At 47.0% G+C, this 23,609-nt stretch overlaps 1 protein-coding gene across 2 annotated transcripts in view; it reads right to left on the reverse strand.

Moving 5' to 3' along the window:
• Positions 1 to 3,586: 3,586 nt before the first annotated feature.
• Positions 3,587 to 23,609, reverse strand: part of LOC149352873 (glyoxylate reductase/hydroxypyruvate reductase-like) — a 106,308-nt gene continuing 86,285 nt past the window's right edge. Inside the window, exons 5-10 of one of the 2 annotated variants that reach the window (XM_089582086.1) lie at positions 23,467 to 23,583; positions 20,143 to 20,234; positions 19,639 to 19,716; positions 18,036 to 18,195; positions 14,642 to 14,772; positions 3,587 to 3,797 (exon numbers count right to left, since the gene is read on the reverse strand). In XM_089582086.1, coding sequence (XP_089438212.1) covers positions 3,673 to 3,797; positions 14,642 to 14,772; positions 18,036 to 18,195; positions 19,639 to 19,716; positions 20,143 to 20,234; positions 23,467 to 23,583 — 703 coding nt within the window. In that variant the 3' untranslated portion in view covers positions 3,587 to 3,672. Of the gene's footprint in view, positions 3,798 to 14,641; positions 14,773 to 18,035; positions 18,196 to 19,638; positions 19,717 to 20,142; positions 20,235 to 23,466; positions 23,584 to 23,609 lie in introns of those variants that run through there. The other variant, XM_089582087.1, reaches the window with a different exon arrangement.

Consider the following 23,609-nt stretch of genomic DNA (forward strand, 5'->3'; position numbering starts at 1 on the left):
ACCTAGTGGCACCTGGTTGTTGCTTTGTCAACTAAAGCTAGCCTCCGAGACTACTAGTTGACCACCGTGCAGATTGCTGAGGCACAACAAACCACCGGAAACCGAAAATTGATTTACAGTGCCGCCTGACTGCCACTCCGGCAACTCAACTATACTGGCCTCAGAGACTGGCAACGCATTTTTCTTTTTTTGCGAATCACGGAGGCCACAATTTAAACCTACGTATTATCCGGATAGGGGCGCGCTGGCTGTTCAAATTACAGTCGAGCCCACTTATAACAGCCGCAGATATAACGAACGCTCGCTTAGTACGAACGAGGAGGGCGGTGCTACCGTCAAAATATATATTGGGGCAATGGCACAGTGTCTCACATAGAACGAACTGTTGTGGTCTCAACACTCGGTTAGAGCGAACGCGAAGCTGTCGGGCCCCCGTAGTTGACCGAGCCGGCGGTGTTTGGCGCGGTTTCGCTCGACTGCGAACCCGCGGCAGGCGAATTTCGCGCACTCTGTGTTCCCCTCGCGTCGTTGGCAACGCGTCGTTGACACGCAGCTGGCCGGACCTGACGTTGCCTGGGACGATTTCGTTTCTGCTGATGACGACGCCTACATTGCGGAGCCATGCACTGACGATGCTATTGTGCGTGAAGTGCGAGCCCTTCCTGACTGCCCAGAGACCGACGAGGACGATGACGAGGTCTTGCTATACCGCCGGTTGCTGTGAACGCTTCAACCGCGATCGCTTACATCGCGTCGCTTAAGGAACTCGTGTGCAGCAGAGGCCTTGGCGATGAACATATTACCGCGCTGGAAAAATTAGAAACGGCAGTGATGCGATCAGCTTTGAAGAAGCAGACATGCATCACGGACTTTTTTCAAAAATAAAGTTAACTTTCGTCTCGCTTGCTCTTTTTGCCCGTATTATAGGTGGTCCACTTACTACGAACTTTGGATACAACGAACAAATGCCGCGTGACGATCAAGTTCGTTATAAGTGGGCTCAACTGTATCCGGCAAATTTTGCATGGAAACTGTTGGGACCGCCGAAAACCTTCGAATTACGCGGGATTTCGAATAAACCGAGTTCGAATTAACGAGGTTTTTAGGCATACAACATAAAATAAATTGCATTTTTTGTCTTCCACAGTGCTCAACCTGTGGATTCAAAGGCACGATAAACCTGCATATACTCCCTCTAGATTCTAAACTCAAGGGGTGGATATTCAACTTAATTAAAATCTCAGTGTGGACAAGTCAGTTGCTGATCATGAAAATTTAAAATAGCACAATAAAACAGGGAAGAAAAGAGACACAAATGACAGCACTAGCACTGTAGCTGACCGGCTGTTAAAATTTCTTCATCATGTTCTGTTACCAAGATCATGACAGTTGGCAGTGTGCATTTCCTAACGACTTCTTCTAGAGTACCACTGGTGAGCAGTCATTTTGACTGAACCATCCTTGAGGGCTACATTTTTCAGCAGCAACCGCCTGATCGTACAGGTACTTTGTAAGAAATCTTTTAAAAACATATTTTTCACGCACGATTCAATGCATGCAATGCTTGCAGTGAGCAGTCACTGGAAGCGCACAAAATTTGGAGACAAATTCAGCTGCATTGGCAGCTGATGCCAGCACATGGTAGCAATTGTGGTATTGAGGAAGTATAGTAGCACTGCTTCTCTTTAAAGATGGAACTACCTTGCTTGTCAAGGGATCGCTGCTGAAAAGTATTTCCGTCAGGCTTGCTCACGATTTCGGTAGTAAAAATTGCTGCTTACCTGTAATGATGTAAAAGAAATCAGCAGAGCTGAAATGCGTACTGCAGACCGTCATTGCTTTTTATTCTTACTCTTTTCTTGTGCCTAGTAACTCGATTTTTTTGTGTTTCCCTTGTCTAGATAGCTGGATTTGACGGTGTATCGGCTTGAGTGAGGTGCAAAATGGGGCCAATGGCTGTGAACTCACTGCGAAATCTTAAAATTCTTACGATGAGTTGAATAATATTTGAAAATTTTCTCAGCATCCGTGTTTGCTCTCTGCACATGTATACACTGTTTCCCTGCCGTCTTTCTATCTTGGTAGGATTAAAAGTGCCTCAGTACACGTTGCACCAGCCACACCATGTCATCAGCAGCCGAATACTTTCTATTCCAGAACAGCCACAGCCAGGTGGAACGACGACCTGTGTTGTCGTTTCCAACTGCACGTGCGACGCCTGCGCAGAGAGGGCTTTCATGGTGATGGACTACACCACGCAAATCTTCGCGACACAGCACACAGTATGGTCTGTATTGACAGCTTTGCCTAAAGCAGTGCACTCGCACAAACGTTTTATACAGCTTCAAGCTGCGTAGCATAAGGCTAGCGCGGCATCTGGATCATCCTTCAGGCACCCATATTGGATTTCCAGTAAGAAGGTAAATAAGTGATTAAAGATTACCGAGAAGGAAGTCGTGACAAATGAAAGGATTCGAACAAGCGACCATAGTCAGGGTCATTTTTCTTCCCCCAGTGCTCAGGTTTTTTGTCCGTAACGCTAGCCTGGGTGCGTAGTCGTGTTCTCTCGGGAAAGGACGGAATGACACTGCGCGGACTTCCAACCGAGAAGACACAAAATGAAACGCAGCAGCTCTTTTTCGAAGCTCGCTCCTTCATTTTCGTGCACTCCATACGACGGCATCACGGCGAGTCGAGAATAGATGCCGTTTTACAACGCACAATTAACGAAAAACTTGCGCGCGTTAAGTTGCCGGACAGGACCGGATCTGAAGTGGCTATTTCTCGAGCAGGGCGCTACGTGACGAATAATTATTTAGAGTTGCAAATTGCTGCAGTAACGAGTCATTCTGTGGTCAGCACTCGCTGAAGGTCTTCCACCTGCCCATCGGGCCCATGAGTGGACCAGATAGTGGCGTCGTCTGCTCATACCGTGCGTTTAACATGGATTATCGCGTCAAACAGGTTTGGTAAGTTGAGTATTTCTATGCTGAATGTCGAGGAAAGATCCGATATTTCTGGGGTGACTCGACTGCCGAGGTGAACTGTATCTGAGATGAGATATCCTAGATTAAAGAACGCCGTGCAGTCCTCGAGGAATGTTCGCTAATAGTTCTACACTTTTCTCCCACAATTTGTGGTGGGCAAGTTCTGTAGATTAATCGTGGAACCGTTGTAGGAAGCGCTTCGCTGGTCACGGGCAAGTATGCCACCAGAACAAGTGCTGGATGGCGTTGTGGTCGATGGACTCATGAAAGTGGGTTGAAACCAGCCGTCTGTTGTAGGCCCGGCAGACAGAACAGCAGGAAACGGTAAATCAACGTGCGCAGCCAACTGACATAAGGGGAGCTATAGCGGCCGAGAGGATGAGAGCGCGACGCGCCAGCCAAACGGGAACAACGGGAAGCATCTAGACAGCACAACGCTTCAGCAGTGCGTGTTATGCGCCACGGTAATAAATTACGAATAGTGCTGGAGGATGTGTGCTGGCAGTGTGGCTGTGTATAATTTGTGTGCAGCAGACGCTGTCGGCTGTCTATATTTTTCCTTTGCAGGATACAGCCAAGAACCAAAAATTTTTTTCATATCGGCTTTGTTCACATGATTATAAAATGCCGCAGTGCCCAAGTTCATTTGGTCATCCGCAAGGAAGGAGTCAAGGTTCTCCAGCCGTCAAAAGAGCAGGTTGGCGGCGGCGTGGTACTTGTTCTCGAGCGCTGCCAGGATGTTCTCAGCACACATCGTTGCCGTCTTGACCTTGGTGTCCCGGCCGTCCGCAGCCATATGTGGGGTGACAACTGGAAGTGAAAAGGCGAATACTTCAGTTCCTTTCGAAAAAAGTTCCTAACTCTGTATTCCGCGTAAAATGTGACTATGGCATGCATTCATGCATTCTTTTGGGTACGAGGCGCAGCAGCATTGAGCCAATAAGCGTAGGGTTCCTCACTGCCCGCGCCTCCGCTGACCCATCGAGACATCCTAGGCTTGCTATACAAGCAGATATTATTGAACCAGGTCCTATATCCCTGCCTTAATTCCAAACAACTACTTTTTTTTCTTGGACATTAATGCTCCGGACTTTCCTTTTTCTTCCCGCTTTGTTCATTTTGTGGTTAAATAATTTATAACGTTCTAAAGTAGTCATTACAGTCTAAATACGAATGCACTTCTATGGGAACAAAAGGGGAGTAAGCAGTCCTCTAGCGGTGAGTCCTAGGACAGCTGACTCCCTTTTTACTGTTCAGGGTGTACGTTCTTGACCAAGCATGCCTACAGAACTGTCGGTTTGTGGCTCATTGGTGCACACATTAACTATAATTACCTATACGGATGGATAATGTAACTTCGAAGCGGTGTCATTGCTTTATGCTCGGTGGTTACGACCCTTCGGAGCGATCCCATGAATGCCGACACTGATGCGCAAGTGACCCAACAGGCGCGTCTTCAGAGAGGCATCCGCGTGGCGCCAACAGCCTGCACGCCGTCACGGCGGCGGCATCGACAGCGGAAGCACCTTCCTTTGTTTGCGGGAGAGGGGGTTTGCCGACCAGCAGCTTTGGCGACGCGGACGCTGCGTTGCGTGACCACTCGGGGATCAACGGTGGAAAAAAACCTTCTCTCCCCTGCGGAACGGCGACGGCGCAGTGAAGGAGCCATAGCTTTTCCACAGAGCATGGTGGTCGAAAGTCAGCGACCTTTCTAGAAACCCACCCTCCGAAATGGCTAACGACGGCGGCAATTCCATTACCTCTCCGCGAAGCGCCGGGAACCCCAGTTGGTGACCTCGCTGCACGAGGTTCTTCTAGTTAACCCTGGTCAACGAGAGATGCGACCAGGGCATGCTGTCCATGGTGCTTCATCTCCATCATCACCGATGTTACTGGGAGGCTGTGAAATATATACATCGCTACCAAGGGGGCAATGGTGCCACCTCCTGAGGTGGGCGGCTCTTCAAGACATTATTGTACAGACACTATTGTACACGACCTACGTACGACCGCAAATGGAATACGCTTCATCCATATGGGACCCTGGACAGGTCTCACTGACACAGGTTCTGGAAACTGTCCAGAATCGTGCAACTAGATTCATTTTAGGCAATTAGCATCGTACATCTAGCGTCACCCAAATGAAAAGGTCTTTAAACCTCCTGCCCCTAGCTATCCGCCGTAAGCACTTCCGCATCTGCCTATTCCATAAGATTTTCTACTCCAATTTTCAACTTCGCTCTCGATGGATTCAACCGGCACCGTTCATTTCTCACCGTCGTGATCATCAACACAAGGTCACAGTGCCTCATTGTAACACAGTGACATGTGCGCAATCATGTTTTCCGCTAACCTCTAAAGAATGGAATTCCCTACCCGCATCATTAACTAGCATCACTGATTCAACTCAATTTAGAAGAATACTTACCACTCTGATTACATAATGATCGCTTTTGTATTTTATTGCAGTGTTGTGTTCTCCACCTACTAGTATTGTTCTTAAACTATTTTATTAATCTGTTCCGAGTTAATTTTGCTCACTTCATTTTATCTTGCCTCAGTTGTTCTATAGTTTTGTATGAATTGTGCTTTGCTTATTTTTCTTGTTATCAAATGCCCTTCCCCTCTGAAATGTACTTTGTACCCTGAGGGTATCACAAATAAATAAATAAAATAAGTAGCAGGGTTACCCGACTCGGGACCAGGCGATGACCGACCTTATTTAAGTAGCCGGATGGCACGTCTGCTTCTGATTTCTGCTTGTTTTTCTAACGCACTTTACGTACTCCTCTAAATACGTAAAATAAACCCCTTGTAAACTCCGCCCGTCTCTCCTCGTCACATCAAAGCAGCAGACGGAGAACCCTGGACCTCGACCTTACCTAGACTACCCAGGCGAATCAAGTACCCACCCACATCTCACACGATGGATAGTGCGTCCGCACTGTCCGTTTCCCTTGGTGCGCGTCTGACTGTAGAGAATAGCTCAGCGTGCAGAACACAGAAAACGACGGCCAGCTCGAAGAAATAAATTGAGTGGCTGGCCCATAAGCTACAGGATGTTCCAAAATATGTTAGCCGAAGTGCACTCAAGTGGAAGTGGGGTGTTGAATGATTTGGTTGGGTTCGGCTCAGTCACGCATAAGCAAGAGAAGCTTTCACGTGCAGGATGTAGGGTTAAAAGGAAGTCAAGTGGTGATTTCATAATGTGCGCCAATGCCGGCGTTATGCACTGTCCATATGTAGATGTGTTTGCAAGGTTAGTAGCCAAGGGATCCTGAGGTCTAGAATTGAAAAGAGGGAGAGGCGGTCAGAAAGAAGCCAATAAATGAGTTAGCAGCGAGGGGGAAAAGAACATCAGTTAATTATCTCATAAATAAAGGCAAGAGCTTTTAAGTGTCAAAGCCCACAGTGAGGTAGAACTATTGCGGAACAATATTAATGAGTGGTAGGTAAGGAATAACGAGCTGCAGCATAGAAGGGACTGAGCGGCTGAGCTAGATTTAAAGCACAGAGGAAGCCAGAAGGCAGAAAATAGGAAATTAAGCATGAGTAAAGACCAGATGTACGCTGTAAGAATCGAGGAGGTCTTGTCATTATCAATTTGAATAAAATGGTTAAGCTATAGCAGATGAATTACAAATTTTGACAGTAGAAACAATTTTGACAGCATTGCGGTAGAGCACTGGATAGGTGCTGTGTTCATCCTCAGTGTCGCCGGGTGCCCACCGGTTTTCATATGGGTACAAGATTTTCCCTGTCATGGTGCTTGGCTCTTCTGGGCTGAAATGCTTGAGCAAATGGCCTTGCTCCAAACCAATCACTAATAGAATCAGAGAAGCCTTCGACTTCAGTCAACCGGAACCAGGCTGAGTATCGTAAAGGATACTCTACAACAGACCATATTAACGGGACAGCTCTACAGTGAACACTCGGAAGAAAAGCCGTGCGTGTTGCCAGACTAATTCAGGATTAGTCGAGAGGGTTGTGACGCAACACATTGAGCTGTCGATTGAAAATGAATAAAACTTCTGTTCAGTTGTGACTACGAGGTCGTAGCATGCATGACTGAAACGTCATTATGACAATAAAGATATAAAAAATTAATTACGCTGAAAATAAAATTACCATAATTGGTTGAGAATAAAAACCACAACCCTTGGGTTGCGAATCAGACACGCTAAACGTAGGCCACCGGGGCACTTCCGTTCACCTCTGTTAAAGGGAGACCTTGCGTGTCTTGTGATGTATCACGTGGTCGAGTATGCCTATTGATATTTGCTAATGACTGTATGTAATTAGAAAAAAAATACATATTGAGAAATAAAGTAGCAAATATTCAGGAATGAGCAGAATATAACGAAACCCTATACGTGGTGTTTATTTAGAAGGTCCAATATTCTCAAAGAAAGGTTTCTTTAGATTTGTTTTAGCCCTGGGGCTGTATTGGGGTCTACGGAGGGCACCAAGTAGAGGCAGAATGCTTTAATTCGTTCGCTAATAACTAAATACGTCAACTTTTCTAATTTTTATTTAAGGGCATGTTGTATCTGCAGAATCGGAAATCATCCTTTAAAGAGGCTGCAGCCAAAAAAAAAAAAAGTAAGGATGTCACCCTGGTAGGCGGCTTCACACCCTAACTCAGCGGCAATGAGTACCTCTGACGTTATCGCTCTGCCCTGCGATTTGCATCGCACTGGTGACGTCATATGAGGCCCAGACGGGCGAGCCGGCCAGTTTCGCTTCGCCGATTGCCGCCGCGTCGGAACCCAATGTGCGCTGTCATTGCACTTCCAATACGACCTTAATACGACTGCATGGTCATTGTCGTTTGTTGTAGCGCCAAAAAGAAAGGCTCACGTCATTTTCAACCACTGAGTGCGCGATACAGACAGCTCCTGCATCGGCAAAGCTTTTTATTCGCTCTAAACTAAACTAACCTAACCTAAACTAAACTAAACTAAACTGAACTGTGCAGAAGCACCTTACGTGTATTATCTCTCTTGACAACCTGGTTCGCAAAATCTTGAGCGTGAAGCCCCTCTGTGAGAATAACTCTTGCAAACCGCGGTTTGGCCACAGCTCCAGGGGAATTTAAATATTTTTGCTCAAGGCACTTATTACCATCTAGGCAATATATAAAATCTCTCGATAATTGAGCTGTCACCCGATGTTAATGGACTAAATGGAGCTCAGTGACCCTTCAGGGGCTCACGGCTAACTTGTTGACAACGCATGTAAGATTCAGTGCTTGATACATTTCGCTACTGTAATTTTTGTTAATCGCTTGCTACATCAAACTTGCCTATTTGAAAGACACTACTTAGCGCAAGCTTTTTTAGAAGGGAAAGTTTCCATCATTGTTGACTGACAGCACTCTTTTGACAGTGAATATCTTTAAGAACAAATTAAAACTTGGAACTAGGAATTCTGAACACAAAAAAAAATAATTGATTGTTTACCTCCCAGCAGTTAAGCAACGTGTCGAGATTTGACGAAAACACTTTATTGAAGCGTCGCTTTAGTGGCGAAATTACGATTTGTGGACTCACAAGCAAACCGTGAAGCGGTACTAGAAGCCCACATAACTTTTACAAAATTTGGTTTATGGGTGTTTAACGTCCCAAAACGACTCAGGCTATGGGGGACGCCGGAGCGAAGGGCTCAGGAAATTTCAACCACCAGGGGTTCTTTAACGTGCACTGACATCGTACAGTACACGGGGCTCTAGAATTACGCTTCTATCGAAATTCAACCGCCGCGGACGGGATCGAACACGCGTCTTTCGGGTCAGGAGCCGAGAGCCGTAACCACTGCGGCAACGGCGGCCTTTTACAAGAAATGCTCAAAATGCTGTCCCTCCGCAGCAACCCATATCATGATCGCTCGCGCACAGAATAAAGTACCCGCCTCAGCATTGCAGGCTCAACTGCAACGCATGCTGTGGTGATCCTCGCTTAAACGTCTTCTACACTGGCAGGCTCATCAATGAAAACCTTGTTTTTTAGCCACCCCACAGGAAGGACCGCTGGTAGGAAGGGCAGGTAGTGACCGCTGATCCAGATCATGGGAGGGAAATAACCAGAAGAATAAGAATGGGGTGGAGCGCATATGGCAGGTTCTCTCAGATCATGAATGACAGTCTACCCATATCCCTCAAGAGAAAAGTATACAACTGCTGTATCTTACCGGTACTCACCTATGGGGCAGAAACGTGGAGGCTAACAAAGAGGGTTCAGCTTATGTTAAGCACAACGCAGTGAGCTATGGAAAGGAAAATGATGAGTGCAACGTTCAGAGATCGGAAGCGGGCGGAGTGGGTGACGGAACAAACGCGAGTTAATGACATCCTAGTCGAAATCAAGAGGAATAAATGGGCTTGGGCAGGGCATGTAATGCGAAGGCAAGATAACCGCTGGTTCTTAAGGGTAACGGAGTGGATTCCAAGAGAAGGCAAACTTAGCAGGGGGCGGCAGAAAGTTAGGTGGGCGGATGAGATTAAGAAGTTTGCGGGGATACGGTGGCCGTAACTGGCAAAGGACAGGGTTAATTGGAGAGACATGGGAGAGGCCTTTGCCCTGCAGTGGGCGTAGTCAGGCTCATGATTATGATGACGACAGGAAGGAGTCTAAGAGGGTCAAGTATGGAGACCTTGGGGGCCATGGGACGGGGCCATTAAATCCAATCCATTGCAGCGGAAACCTTGCATCGAGATGCTTCACAGCACGCCCAGAAGAATGCACTAGCACTCCATCGTGATGGCGCCACGCTGCCCTGAGGACTTTGAGAGGCAGGTCTACAATGAATTCTTCAACTGTCGAGAATTTCGTCGCAACACTTTCTCCCAGTCAGTGACTCTTCATAAAAGTAGGGGCCGACGATTCGGTCGTTGAAAGTGGCGCACCAGACATCTACTGGCCGCCTTTGTTGGTGTTTGTGCGCACTCGGAGCCAGTAAGGGTACACACCAGCCCAATGGGCCTTGTGCAGGTTCACAGATGAACTGTGACAGAACTGCGCTTCATCCATTCAGAGCACCATCTGTAAAAAGCCAGGATCTATGTCTAACTGAATCAGGGCCTATAGTTACAGAAATCCTGCCTTCGTTCAAAGTCTGTTGCACTCAGCTGCTGGTGCACGCTCACATGAAAAGGACGCAAATAGCGACTGAAAAAGACTCTCTACACTGACGTCATGCTTGCGCCGGCACACTGAGCTATTTGTCGAATGCTGGCTTCTGGCTTCGCTCTTTATATTGCAATCACGCCGATTTCAAACTTCGTCCAGAACATACACCTAAGGCCTCTTTGCTGACGCCACACAACCTGCAGAAGCAAATTTGTTGCAAATCCTCATAAACGATGTCCCATCTCGAGCCCAGCGCCCCGGGTCTGTGGAAGCGTAGAAATTCGCCGCCAAACACTTGTTCTTCTCCATGGTTACCGACAACCATGTCCACTTTTTCTTCAGTAGATAACCTTTCTTCACTCCGCGACGCCATTCCGAGGCCGATGCTGACACATGCCACGACCGGGAATCGCATGAGCATTTTCTTTGTTTCTTCTTGCCGCTTCCACAAAGAAAACGGCCACGCAGTCGCTTTGAGGTCGTATTGCAAGGTCAATGACAGTGCGCATTGGGTTCCGACGTGGCGGCAATCGGGGAAGCAGAGGAGCGAAGTGAGACTGGCAGCTGCCATACCGCCGGCCCGACGTCTAGGTCTCAGGCGTCGTCAGCAGTGTGATGCAAAGCGCAGGGCGGAGCGATGATGTCAGAGGCGCTCATTGCCGCTGAGTTACGGTGTGAAGCAGCCTACCAGGCTGACTTTTTCTCGCCTCGCAACATGCGCTTAAAATTTGTTAATGCAATTTCTTTTTCTCGGCTAGACTGTTCGGAGGACCCTCTCTAATTCTGCTAATATAACATACCTCCTAATTAAACTTAATCAACGTATTTAGTTAATTAGAAACTAATTAAAGCATTCTGATTCTCACCTGGTGCCCGCCGTAGCCCCCAATAAAATAAATCTAACGCAAATTACCTTTTTTCAAAAATTTTTGGTCCTAAAAAAAACGATATTAGCCTTCATACATAACGAAAACCCTTTGAGTCGAAACCTCATCGCTCATGCGCGCATTGCGCGACCAGGGTGTAGCAGAGGCATATGTAGATCTAGCGCAAATTATATGTAGCGGCTGCACAGCCACCATAGCCTTCCATAAGGAAATGGATAAAATACCAATTAGGAAGGGTATCAGGCAGGCAGACACGATCTGATCAGTACTACTATTCACCACGTATTTATAGGAGGTATTCAGAGGTGTAGGCCGCCGTGGCAGCTCAGTGGTCCACTGACCCCAAAGACGCGGGTTCGATCCTGGCTGCGGCGGTCGCAATTCGATGAAGGCGAAATCCTAGAGGCCCGTGTACTGTGAGGTTTCAGTGCACGTTAAAGAACCCCAGGTGGTCAAGATTATCCGGAGTCATCCACTACGGCGTTCCTCATAGCCCGACTTGCTTTTGGACGTTAAACCGAATAAAGCAAACCAAGCCAGATTGAGATAGGGAAGAGTTGGGGATATGAGATAATGGAGCATATAAGTAGCCTGTGATTCGCTGATGACATTGTCTTGCTGAGTACCTCAGGGGACGAATTGCAAAGCATGTTCAATGACAGGTAAAGCAGAACGGTGGTCCTAAAAATGAATATGCAAAGAAATTAAAGTAATATTCAACAATCTCGGAAGGGAACAGCAGTTTACGATAGGCAGCGAATCTTTTTAGTTCAAAAAGAATATATCTACTTAGGGAAGGTAGTGGGACGGCAGATGCAGACCACGAGAGTAAAATAACCAAGCGAGTAAGAATGGGACGCAGGGAATTTGGTGGGTACTCTCAGATCATGAATAGCAGTTGACCAGTATCCCTCACCAGAAAAGTATGTAACAGCTGTATCTAACTGGTACTTACCTATGGAGCAGAAACGTGGAGGCTAACGAAAAGAGCTGAACTTAAATTGAGGACCACGCAGGGTGCTATGGAATGGAAAATGATAGGAGAAACATTAAGAGACAGGAAGAAAGGAGAGTGGGTCAGGGAACAAACGCGAGTTAGTGGTATCCTAGATAGCTCAGATCAAGAAATGAAAGAAGAAATGGGCACGGGCAGGGCATGTAATGCGAATGCAAGATAACCGGTGTTTTTTTATGGGTAACTGACTGATTTCCAAGCGAAGGCTAGCGTTGCTGTGGACGTCTGAAAGTCAGGTTGGCTGGCGGATTAGATTAGAAAGTCTATGGGGATAAGATGGCTGATGCTAGCACAGGGCATGGATAATTGAAAAGATAAGAGAAAGGCCTTTTTCGTGCAGAGGGCGTAGTTAGGGTGATGATGATTAAACAGGACGAAAGGAAAACTTCCAAAATTTTGAGAGGATAGCGGCAGGAGAGGATGAAATGACTGCAAATCTGCCGGAGGACGGTGAATATACTGAGCTAGGAGAGCTTGGAACCCGGCGTCACTATGAAGACATGGAAAAATTCCAACATAATATCGATCCATAACGTCGCTCATGCCAAATACTTGAAAAATTATTGACCTATTAGGTTACTGTGGATAGCTTAGGCACAAGATATTGAGGTAGTTGCTAAGAGTAAAAGCAACGTTGACCTCTATCAACAATATAAACAGGCTGCAGTGGTTTTTAGAAAGGGTTCTGCAAACCAGAAAAGAAAGGCTATGAGGGTTCCTAGCGCTACTTGTGAATGAATGCGGTGACAGCTGGTCTAAGGTGACAGCGTGTTGACATCGTGTTTAACTAAGCATGTGTTCTCACTTTGTGCAACGTGTAGGATTTAGCAAACAGTAAGAACATAATCTGCCATACTCTATGCACCATTCGATGGGCTGATCCATAGATGCACTATAATTTCCTGATAGTCGGTGAAATGCAGTGCAAAGTCAACACAGTGGACGGGACTTAAGATTGGCGATTAAGAGAGATTAATAGGAGCGACTTTTAACACGACAGCGTTAAGGCTTCCGTTCTGCAGGAAATCCGACACCGTCGGTCTCCAGAGCCTTGTCAGCGATTAAAGGAAAATATCTTCCGTTAGTTGTAAAAGGACCAGGAAGTCGTCCCCATACCTAAAACATTAACCACGCGTTCATTAATGAGCTTCTGATTTAGAGCACCATCAAATTTTGCTAAAAAGATTACGTAAAATGCACTACAAAGGAACCAATACAAATTCCGCTTTTTTGAAGGTAGAATTTGCCATTAAAGTTGATGACGGTAGAATTCAAGTAAAAATTCGTGGTGAAGGTAGTGCAAAAGACGAGTCAAAAGGAAGAAGCAAGACACGCCACGAGCGCTATTTCGCAACTAAATCTTTATTGAAAAAACACTCAATATAAACCCACCCTGTGAAAAATTTTGTAACAAACATTTAGTTGCAAAATAGCGCTCGTGTCGTGTCTTGCTTTTTCCTTTCGTCCTCGTCTTTTGTGCCACCTTCACCATGAATACGATTCAACTCGCCCAACTTTCCACCTTACTGCACTCAAGTAAAAAATTGGTAACCCGAAAAAGCTTCAACTGAAAGGCCGCAAGCGTTCTGAAAGGTCACACTGCCCAAAATGCCAATGCTCTCGCGAACAGCAATTAGTAATTCATCATGCGGTACTGAATAAAATAATCATTAATTGCTCTTCGAGTGTGGTCTTGAAATAAAACCATCTGTCGTCAGTTACCGCCCGTCCTGTCCTGTCTTTCTTCGTTCTGTCTTTCAGCATTACGGCTTTTTCTAAAGTGTGTGTCTGGCGAGGACTCATGCAATCATACGCCGGGCTATTACAAGGGCTGAGGTGATGTGGGCAAGCCAGCCACGAACCGTTTGGAGGGCGCGATGCCTTGATAGTTCAACCTCTGATTCGCTGGTGGGAGCTGTAGATTCCCTTTCAGTGTCAACAGATTATGAGACAGGGTATAAGGTTTTAATTAATGATATAAATGTGGTTGATTTTGTAGACAGCAGATCAATGCATGCAAGGACACAGTTGACATCGCAGCACAGTAAAGTATGTACGCAGCTGAATCCACTACTGGTGAGTGCACTGGTAGAGTTGCTTTCACACTCCTGCAGCTCCACAGCTCTGCAGTCTTAAAAAGTCTATTTTCTCGAGAGTTGCAAAAGCACCCTACGGGCCCACCTGGCCATCAGCGACAATTCTACTCAAGCGCCAAGTGGCCCGCGCATTTCTGACGAACGCGTCGCTTAAGCGTGCTCGCAACACGAGTGATACTTTTTTATGCGCGCGAAAACTAGATCCCAACCTGCCACTCCTACATAGCCTACTTCCAGTCCGCCGCCTACGCATGATTGGCAGTGATCGACAGAGCCCTGCAAGCTATAGGTTTCAGTCGACGCGTAAGCTTTGAGGAGGCTATGCCACGGCGTCGAATCGTGGTACATGGATAACGCAATTATTGAGTGGAATCTGCACCTGTGTGCGTGAACTTTGGCGATAATAGCGCTCAAAAAGCGCTGAAGACACATGGCCGTCGGCAACACCAGAAACAGCGGCACGACCAGCTGTTCACAGAGTGCAATTAAAGGAGCGCAGCCTGCGCGACGCCCACATGCGCGCACTCACTGCAGTTGCTGAGCTTGAGGAGCGGGCTGTCCACCGCCATGGGGGTGTCTCCAGCCGCGTCCAGCGCCGCGAAGGCAATGATACCGGTCTGGAGAGCTTGGCAGAGGGCCTCTTCGTTCACTACTTCCCGCCTGCACATTAGATTTTGAGCACAACCATTCAGTTTGCACTTAGGAGTTTAGGCCTGCGCTCCTTACAGCTTTGGGGCGCACTGGCCGAAGACCACCAACCAGGTGTTCGCCCGTCACAGAGGGACTATCGATCACATCATCATCATCACCGCATATCTGGCAACAAACGCAGTCAGCGCGTTACTGCGATCACGTGCTGACATAGAGGCACGATCTTTAAAGGAAGGATCACGACCTTTCTGGCTTCCAATCATATATAACACAGAATGTCCAGTTTCGCTCATAGCGCTTCCAGATAGCACGCCGAACGAGCTGACTAGTCTGAGCACCTCTCACGAATGCAGTATTGGAATTTTTTTTTTGCAGATTTGTTCTTTGTCGCCACATTGTTTTTTTTTTTTTTTGACACTAACGTTAAAGGGACACTGAGGAGAAATTTAAGTTGGCTTGTAACAATAGAATACCAACCTCTAAGCATAAAAACACCACTCTTTCTGAAAACAAAGCTCTTGTAAGGTAGAAAAAGGCAAGAACTAAAATAAAGGTATCGCCGCCACAGGCCAATCTCGCAAGCACACACGTCATGATGAAAGAGGAGAAAAGTCACCACAGATTTCTGAGGCTGACGAAGGTGCATGAAGGTTACGTGTTTGATCGATATTGAAGTATATAAGTCTTGTTTTGATATCACTAGTGCACTTTTATCACACGAGGAAGACGAAAAAAATACAACCTGAATGTTGGAAATCAAAGAAAACCTGCAATTAGCGGCGCAACAGGCGGCCAGCTGAGTTTCGGTATGTTTTGTGCTGCTTCGCGGCTACGCTTTCTCCGTGCCCGCATGGTTTTGTTATGCGCCCCGATTTACAAGGGCGGAGCAGCAGAGGACCTCCAAGTGCCTCTCGAAGCGCTCCTCGGAGAAAGTTCTTGCTACGGCACACAACTGCGACACGGAAAAACAGCTGTGTATAGTCACCGTTCAACGAGCCTCCACATTAGCAAACGCATCGCTCGGCGTGTTCGCTTCGTCAACGTACCAAGACGCTGGGCTGCATAACAAGCCCTACGAGGACTATAATTACAGAATTTAAATATGCCCGCACGTACCAGTCGCTACACATGAGCCGTGATGTTGGCTCGGCGGTGACAGCGACGCTGCCGACTCCTCGGCGCTTTCTTGCCAGACCCACCGCCTCAGCCATCAAAAGCATCGCACGCTGTGTCGGGTTGAGGTCGCTGAATGCTGGCCACTGTTCTTTTCGAGAACTTCGTTGTCGGAATTGGAAACGGGATCCATCGTAACGCTGGTGCAAACGCAAACGAAGCGACGACGGCTGACAGAGGCCTTCAACGTCCGGCCGGCAGTAGTTTTCATTTCAGCTGATGCTATGCGGGAGCGCAGCGCTCGCCGCCAGCAATCAGGGAGTCCTCGTTTCCATTTCTGCCGCTTTACGTCACTGTTCTCATATTTCGTCATCAGAGAATCCCTAGTTTCAATCGCAGCGGCGAGAAAAAGTTTTTCAAATTGATAGCGTTGTTTTCAGTGTCCCTTTAATGTGCATTTTGCCTGCTGCGGTGGCTGAGTGGCTTCGGCGTTCGGTTGCTAATCCGAAGGTCGTGAGATTGACTCCCGGCGGCGGCGGCGTTAGGATGGAGGCGGGATGCAAAAATGACCGAGTACTTTGCTCTGCCATTGCGCACTAAAAACCCCAGGTGGTGAATATTAATCCGGAGCACTCCGCTACAGCATCCCTCGTAGACTATGTGTCACTTCAGGACGTTAAGCCACACATACTAATGACAATCAACGTTAACTTTAGCGAAATAACACGTACTTAAACGGCTAGTGCTGGCTAGTGCGTGCTGTACTGCAGAGCACGTGCTACTCTACCTGGAAAATCTCAGTTTCTGTGTTTTCATTAAAGCAGCACGTATAATAAAACGCTAGTTATCTGAGCGTAAATAAAATCACGAATGAAAAATGGGATTAAGCGTATATTAGGAAACGCCACGGACTATCCAGCATCCCTTTTGAACGCGTGCAATGGTTATGGGGTACGTGCGGCAGAGTACGTGTTGCTTGTCTGCCGTCGTTCAGGCAACGCACATACAGAGCGATGAATGGGGCACGTTGAAGGAAGCCTGCGCTCCTAGCTTGCCCGCAAAGTTATAAAGTTAGGGATTGGACTTTTCTATTTTTATTTTGTGGAAATTCGGCGAAATTTTTCGATGTTTAATTTGGAGTGAATCCTTCTGGTTGTTTTAGGCAAATATTATTTCCTATGTACGAATTTTGTTTTTGTTTTTTTTCGTTGAATTATATATGATGTTCATGCGCGGTTAAAAGTGACAGAATTTTTTTTTTAGTTCCAGCGCTAAATAAGGCACAAATAGTCGTATTAAGAGCAACATCCCTACAGAAGGAAGTTGGACAGGTAATGAAAAGTAAAAATGTCGGAGTTAAATGATCTGGTCTTGAGACGAAAACGTAACTGCGCCCGCAACATATGGTCCGCGTACTGACGGCTGCGATGGAACTGTCGCTTAACCATCACGGAAGCCCTAACATGGAACTTCTGAGCCGTTTACGCATAGTTTCACTTTCACAGTTCTTACGGTTCGCAAAATTGTCAGCGAACTTACGTGCAGTGGAAAAACCTACTTAACCAAGCGACGGCCCTAAGCCAGTGATAAGTCTGAGGAGACGGAGTATACGGTAGCCGACAGCACTTCCAGGACCTTCCGACCAGCAACGGCGTGTCTGAGTTCGCGGGTCAATGCCTCAAAACTCACAACCACCGAACCACGGCACTGAATTCCAAAGGTACCGTTGTCTCACTGCGTTCCTTGTTAAAGCGCTTTTATAATTTTCTCCTGTGACCTACCGTAACTGGTGTCGAATAGCCACCCAGCTGTGGAATGCATCCCAGACACATTGACCTTTTTCGGTTGCAACCGAATTCCAAAAGAATGAATTGAGCGTACTTTTATTGATGTTTTTCGGTTTAAGTTGAAAAGTCCAACCCCTATTAATAGTGTATGCTATAAATCTGTGAAGATCCTTCTTTCTCTCAGCGGATTGACCAAGTTCGTTGACGAATTGAAGCTTAAATCGGTAGCGCACCACACTTGAGCCTAGTCGCAGGTCAGCATTTTTTCGTAACCGCTGACAGTTATGTGCTTAGATATGCAGCCGGTTGCAATGACAAAGCCCAGTTTCTGTTCCAGGGCCGTGAGCGTCTAGGTGACGGCTCTCCGCTCACCTGCTAATGCTGATTAAGACGGCCGTGTGCTTCATGAGGTGGAAGGTCTTCTCGTTGAACATTTGCTGCGAGTCCTTGTTGAGCGGGCAGCACACGATCACTATGTCGCTGTTGCACAGCAGATGCTTCAGGGTAGTGTACTGGATGTCGTGCGGCATAGCTGCACAGCCGCCAGGAAGGAACGACCGGGCAGGTTATACATGGCTTTGGATATAACTGAGCCGAACATTCTGTGCTACGCAGAACGCGTGGACTGACTCTGCAACTAGCACGGCATTGCCCGCGGTGACTTTGAGTGCTATCGAGAAAAAAAATAACGTGTCTTCTCCTTCCCTTTTATTAATAGGGGAAATATTCGCGCTTGGTCATCTCACCTCCTCATACGTGCCAAGGCGAAGCGAGCGAGTTTTCAGTGACATATTGCTTTCGAGGCGTCGCGCTGAGTAATTTGGAAAGAGTACGCCTTGCCTTCTGTTCTCATATACTCCGCGGAATGGTTTAGAAAATTAGGTTTTGGTGAAACTGAGCCCAGTGGCTGTTGCGGGCATCTCTATGCAAGTTTATTCATCTACGATCGCCGTTTTCGATTAGCATCGACGCTGGACAATGCCCAGAAAGCCCTCTTGTGTCCATGGTCCTTGTCACGAGACCCTGTGTGAGTTTGCGTGTGTGGGCGGGGGGCGAAGGAGTGGGAGGTAAGGGGTTCGGTAAAGAGCTCAGTGAGCTTAATTAGCTATGCCCCAACATGAAGAAATTAAGATGCTTTAATAGAGAGAACAGAGCAACCCGCAGACAAGACCGCACGCACGCACACGCCAACACACACACACGCACACGCACACACACACACACACACACACACACACACACACACACACACACACACACGCACGCACGCACGCACGCACACACACACGCACGCGCGCACACACACACACACGCACGCACGCATGCACACACGCACGCACACACACACACACACACACACACACACACACACACACACACACACACACGGTTTGCAACATTGATCAAGCTGCATGACATCGGCGTTTGTCGCTTTTTGCGGCAAACTTGATTGAACTGAATTGACGTCCGGCAGGCTGTGGATATTTCGGCATTCAGAACTGTTCTTCTCAGCGGCATGAAGACTTTCCCGAGATTAAAAAACGTTTTACGTAATATATGTGACCGGCTGGTCCATGGCAGCTGGCTAGTCTCGGTAGTGAACGAGGCAATAACGTCATCATAATAGTCATCTAGGAACACTCGCGGCAAACAATCACGAACCGCGCACATAAAGCTTCCCCGATTACCGTGTCGGCGTTAAGCAGCTCAACTTCGATGCCGCGCGAAGAAAATGCTATGGTAGCGAACAAATTGCTCTGTATTCTTTCGAAAAATTATGCCTTTGAGTCTTCTTTTCTAAAAACATGTGTTTATAACGCTAAGCCCTGATATGTGGCTAGCGTTTGGCTCTTTGGGTTTACATATAGCTGTTAAAACTCGCACGAGTCAGTCGCCAGACTGGTGATAACTCGAACTTCATGACGCAGTACATAAGGTCTCTTTTATTTTACCGAGGGTAAGAGAAGATACTCACGGTCTAGTTTGGGGTGCCTGTTGTGGTACAGGAAGCTTCTAACTTTGAATGCCCTCAGCCGGTTGATAATTTCCATTCCTGGAACATTTGTGGCAATTTCAGCGAGTCACAGTAATTCCTATCATGTTTTATCACGATTGCTATCATGTACAGGTGCACACACACATGGTATTACATTTGTTTTATGGTAAATTGGTAGCTTGCGGTCACTGAAATGGCTGATGCGAAGTTTAGTGTTCCTTGCGAACTTTTTCGGCGCGCTTTGCATTACGCAAACGACTGACTCCTGTAAAGATCCATTGTCTCATTGATCTCCCTGAGATGATGCGGCTGAGTACTTGGCAGTGTCACGATTTCATCTCCCTTTCTACCTATTTTCGTGTCCATCTCTACGAGTAGCTATATCAACGCGTCTGTAATGTAGAAGTCGGTATAATGATGAGCTGTTTAGCTTGCGAGCGTTGTACATGTAGTGCCTGCAAGGCAGTCTCGGGGCTCACGTACCAATACCGCCCAAACCAATGATTCCGGCAACCTTGCCCACAAGCTCGGGACCAACCAGCCAGGACAGATTGGTGGTAGGTGTCCATTTCCCTCTGTAACGATATAAAAACCACTGCTGACCTAAATGGTTCTCAATAGCGCAGAAAAGGCGTTATTGCTTGGGTGTTAGGAGTGTGACAGGAAAGTTTGTGAGCGTGGAGGCCTTTTTTTATAATGTTTGATGATATCCGAGCATTCCTGGCAATCGCATCAGAATTAAGCGCGGAAGAATTTGCAAACGCTCAGGCGAAATGAAGTTTTTGCTCTGTGCTCGAGTAGTTCAACAATGTTTTCATCGTAGGAGAATTTTGTCCTTCCTCCATTTTGCGACATTAATATGAGTGGCAGTTCAGTTTAGATCTGATAGTGTGTTTTACTCTGGCCCGAAAGACGCGGGTTCTATCCCGGTGGTGGCGGTCGAATTTAGACGGAGGCGAAATTCTAGAGGCCCGTGTACTGTTCGATGTCAGTGCAGGTTGAAGAACCCCAAGTGGTCGAAATCATCTGGAGCCCTCTACTATGGCGTCCTTCATAGCCTCAATCGCTTTGGGGCGTTAAACCCAATAAACCAAACTTTTAATCAAATTGTAATAACTCCGCACAAAAGATATGCTCTCTGTGAATTGGGTGCATAAACATCGTTCTCATTACTTGTGCCAGTGACCTGCGGCGGTGGCTCAGTGGCTTTCAGCTGCTGATCTCAAGGTCGCGGGTTCGATCCCGGCCGCGGCAGCCGTATTTCGGCGGAGGCGAAATGCAAAAGACGCCCAGGCGCTATGCAATGGCAGCACAAGAACCCCAGGCGGTCCAAATTAATCCGGAGCCCTCCACTACGGCGTCCCTCATAGCCCACAGATCACTTTGGGGCGTTAAACCTTATAACTAGAGGCCGGATTTTTAGGCACTAAAAAGCACGTTTTAGGCGCCATAAATAGGCGGCTAAAACTGCATTTTATGCACCTAACGGAGAAAAATAGGCACTATAAACTTTATCAAAAGTGCACACAGTTCCGAACTTCAGCGCGCAATATTTGCCGTAAAATAAAACAAAAAAACAGCAGGAATGATTTGGGACATTAAGCAAAGTGCGAACACTAGAAACCGTTTTTTTTTTTAAGGCTGTCGCACAATGTTTCGTACAATACACATGTTTTCAGCACAGCAAAAGGGACGGTTACCAACCCTTTTAAAACCCTTTGGTATACCTCGAAACAAACAATTCGCTTGTCGTGTACAAAAGTAGAAGCAATGAACACCTTAACAGAATGCCATCTATTTAGAAGTTGATAGAAACATTGTCCATTCAAAGCATCTGACAAATGAGTTTAGTCTTCGCTCACACAGGAATTGAACTTATTTATTGCAGGCATACACGATGCTTCAACATTAATAAATATGTTGTCATTTGTGTAAACAGTGTTTTATAGTTTGTGACTTCACGTGTCTGGAGCCACGCGACTATCAAATGGTGCTTTCCATTAGAAGGGTCTGGAAACCATAATACGAGATGCTAGAAAATGTTACACACAGTGCTGCTTGATGCGGAATATGCCAAAAAGAATCATATTTCTGCATGCGCCTACGTACATCCACGAGGATCCATAGTCAAATAAACATCATCCATCTAGAAATCACTGTTAAAGGTATAGAAGCAGTAGCCGACAAGCACCATCTCCTGGTTTATGGACTCAAATTTATGCCTCTCATCAGTAAGAAGAAGCTTGTATGCTGAAAAGGAACGCTCAACATCAACGGATGTTACAGGAGCGTGCTTGTACTTAGGAACATTTGATGGCTTTACACTAAGCAAAGTGGAGTTCTGGGCCAGTTGGTAAAGCATGTTTAAGGAAGGCGTAGCGCGAAAAAATACAGGGACGAGAGAGACACAAGACACAGGACCAGCGCTGTTCCGTATCATAGAATGTTCACCGGTAAGTACTCCTGAAATTTGCTTGAGGACTGAGAACCCCTCGTTTTTGTCCAAGACGGACTGCAACTTTGAGCGGATTTTCTCGACAATTTCTCCGTGAGGAAGAGCAGCGATTCGTTGCTGCTCTTTGTGTACGCAGACGGCGTAGGTGCAGTGTTCACCACAGCCAACTGACGAGGTCATCTAATGTTGCTAATGAGGTCATCTAATGTAACGTGTGTGTTCTACTCAAAACCGAAATGGATACGAAAGCAAACAGAATCTGAAAGCAAATCCACAGCGTATTTCAGGCCCCTTTTCTGTAAAATAGGGCATTTTTAGGCACCGACGTCGGAAATAGGCATTTATAGGCACTGACACCCAAAATAGGCATTTATAGGCACTATAAAAAGAGTATTAAACATATTGTCAGCACCTAATTCGTGGTCATATGTAAAAATGGTGCGCCTACAAAGCGTTGAAAAAAATAGGCATTTGCCTAAAATCCGGTCTCTACTCATAACAGTCCGCAAACAGCTCTGGGCGCATGCACTTCTACGGCTATATGTGTTGCGTGGGCCTAGTTAGCATCGGGTGATCATTGCTCAAATGGTTTCTCGCAAGCCCGGTACCATCACGTTCGGTGTGCTGTTGTGTTTGTGGGGGATTACATCTAAATATTAAAGTTTAGTTTATATTATGCGCAGGCTCACCCGTAGGTGCGCTCATTTCGGTCCTCTCACACTGGCCAGCTCCTATGAGTGTGAGTGAGCCCTTGCCAGTGAAAGTGGATATGAGTGTGAGTGGACGTGGGCATCTGCGGGTGCGAATAGTACTTAGTATCAACGGCAAATGAATCGCAAGCAGCGGAGTGCGCCGCTCTTGACACACGCCGCGCCGTAAGGCGGGTCTTTCAAGAACTGTGATATTCCACGCGCTTGGTGGGAGCTTCCTTTCTCGTGATGACGGAATGAACCTACGGATTCGAAGCCGATTTTCTCTCGCATGGGGGCAGGAAATGCACACATAATGGGGTCTGTCGTTATGTGTCAGCAGGAGTGCGTTAGCGAATACCATAAAGCTAACGGTGCGAAATATTATCGGGTTGCACTCTATCCAACCGCGCCCTCGATCTTCAGTGTGATGTCAGCAGCCTTTTGAGGATGGTATTACTTAAGACTGCTTACGTGTGGGAAGGCGTAAGCCCGCCGCTCACTTTGTGAACGCAGCCGCCGCGCGCTGCAGCGTGATGTATGCCCCTATGCCACGCAGCTGGAAATTCGACCTCTGCATGGCCTTGCGTAGCCGCCGCCGCACCCCGTCTGATCTTCCAGGTAACCTTCGATTTGGAGAGCGGAGAGCAACTTTTTACTTACGCCCTTACTGCGTCGAAGCCCTCGGCGAGTCTTCTCGACGCCATCAGTGTGAGTGCCAGAGCGACCTCCGCCACTGCGTCGTTCTGCACATGCTGTGTGTTCCCGACATGGATGCCGCTGTAAAGCAGACAGAGCGCCATGCG

The sequence above is a fragment of the Amblyomma mixtum genome, chromosome 3, assembly GCF_055824585.1.
Source record: "Amblyomma mixtum isolate Tamu chromosome 3, ASM5582458v1, whole genome shotgun sequence".
Taxonomy (NCBI): domain Eukaryota; kingdom Metazoa; phylum Arthropoda; class Arachnida; order Ixodida; family Ixodidae; genus Amblyomma; species Amblyomma mixtum.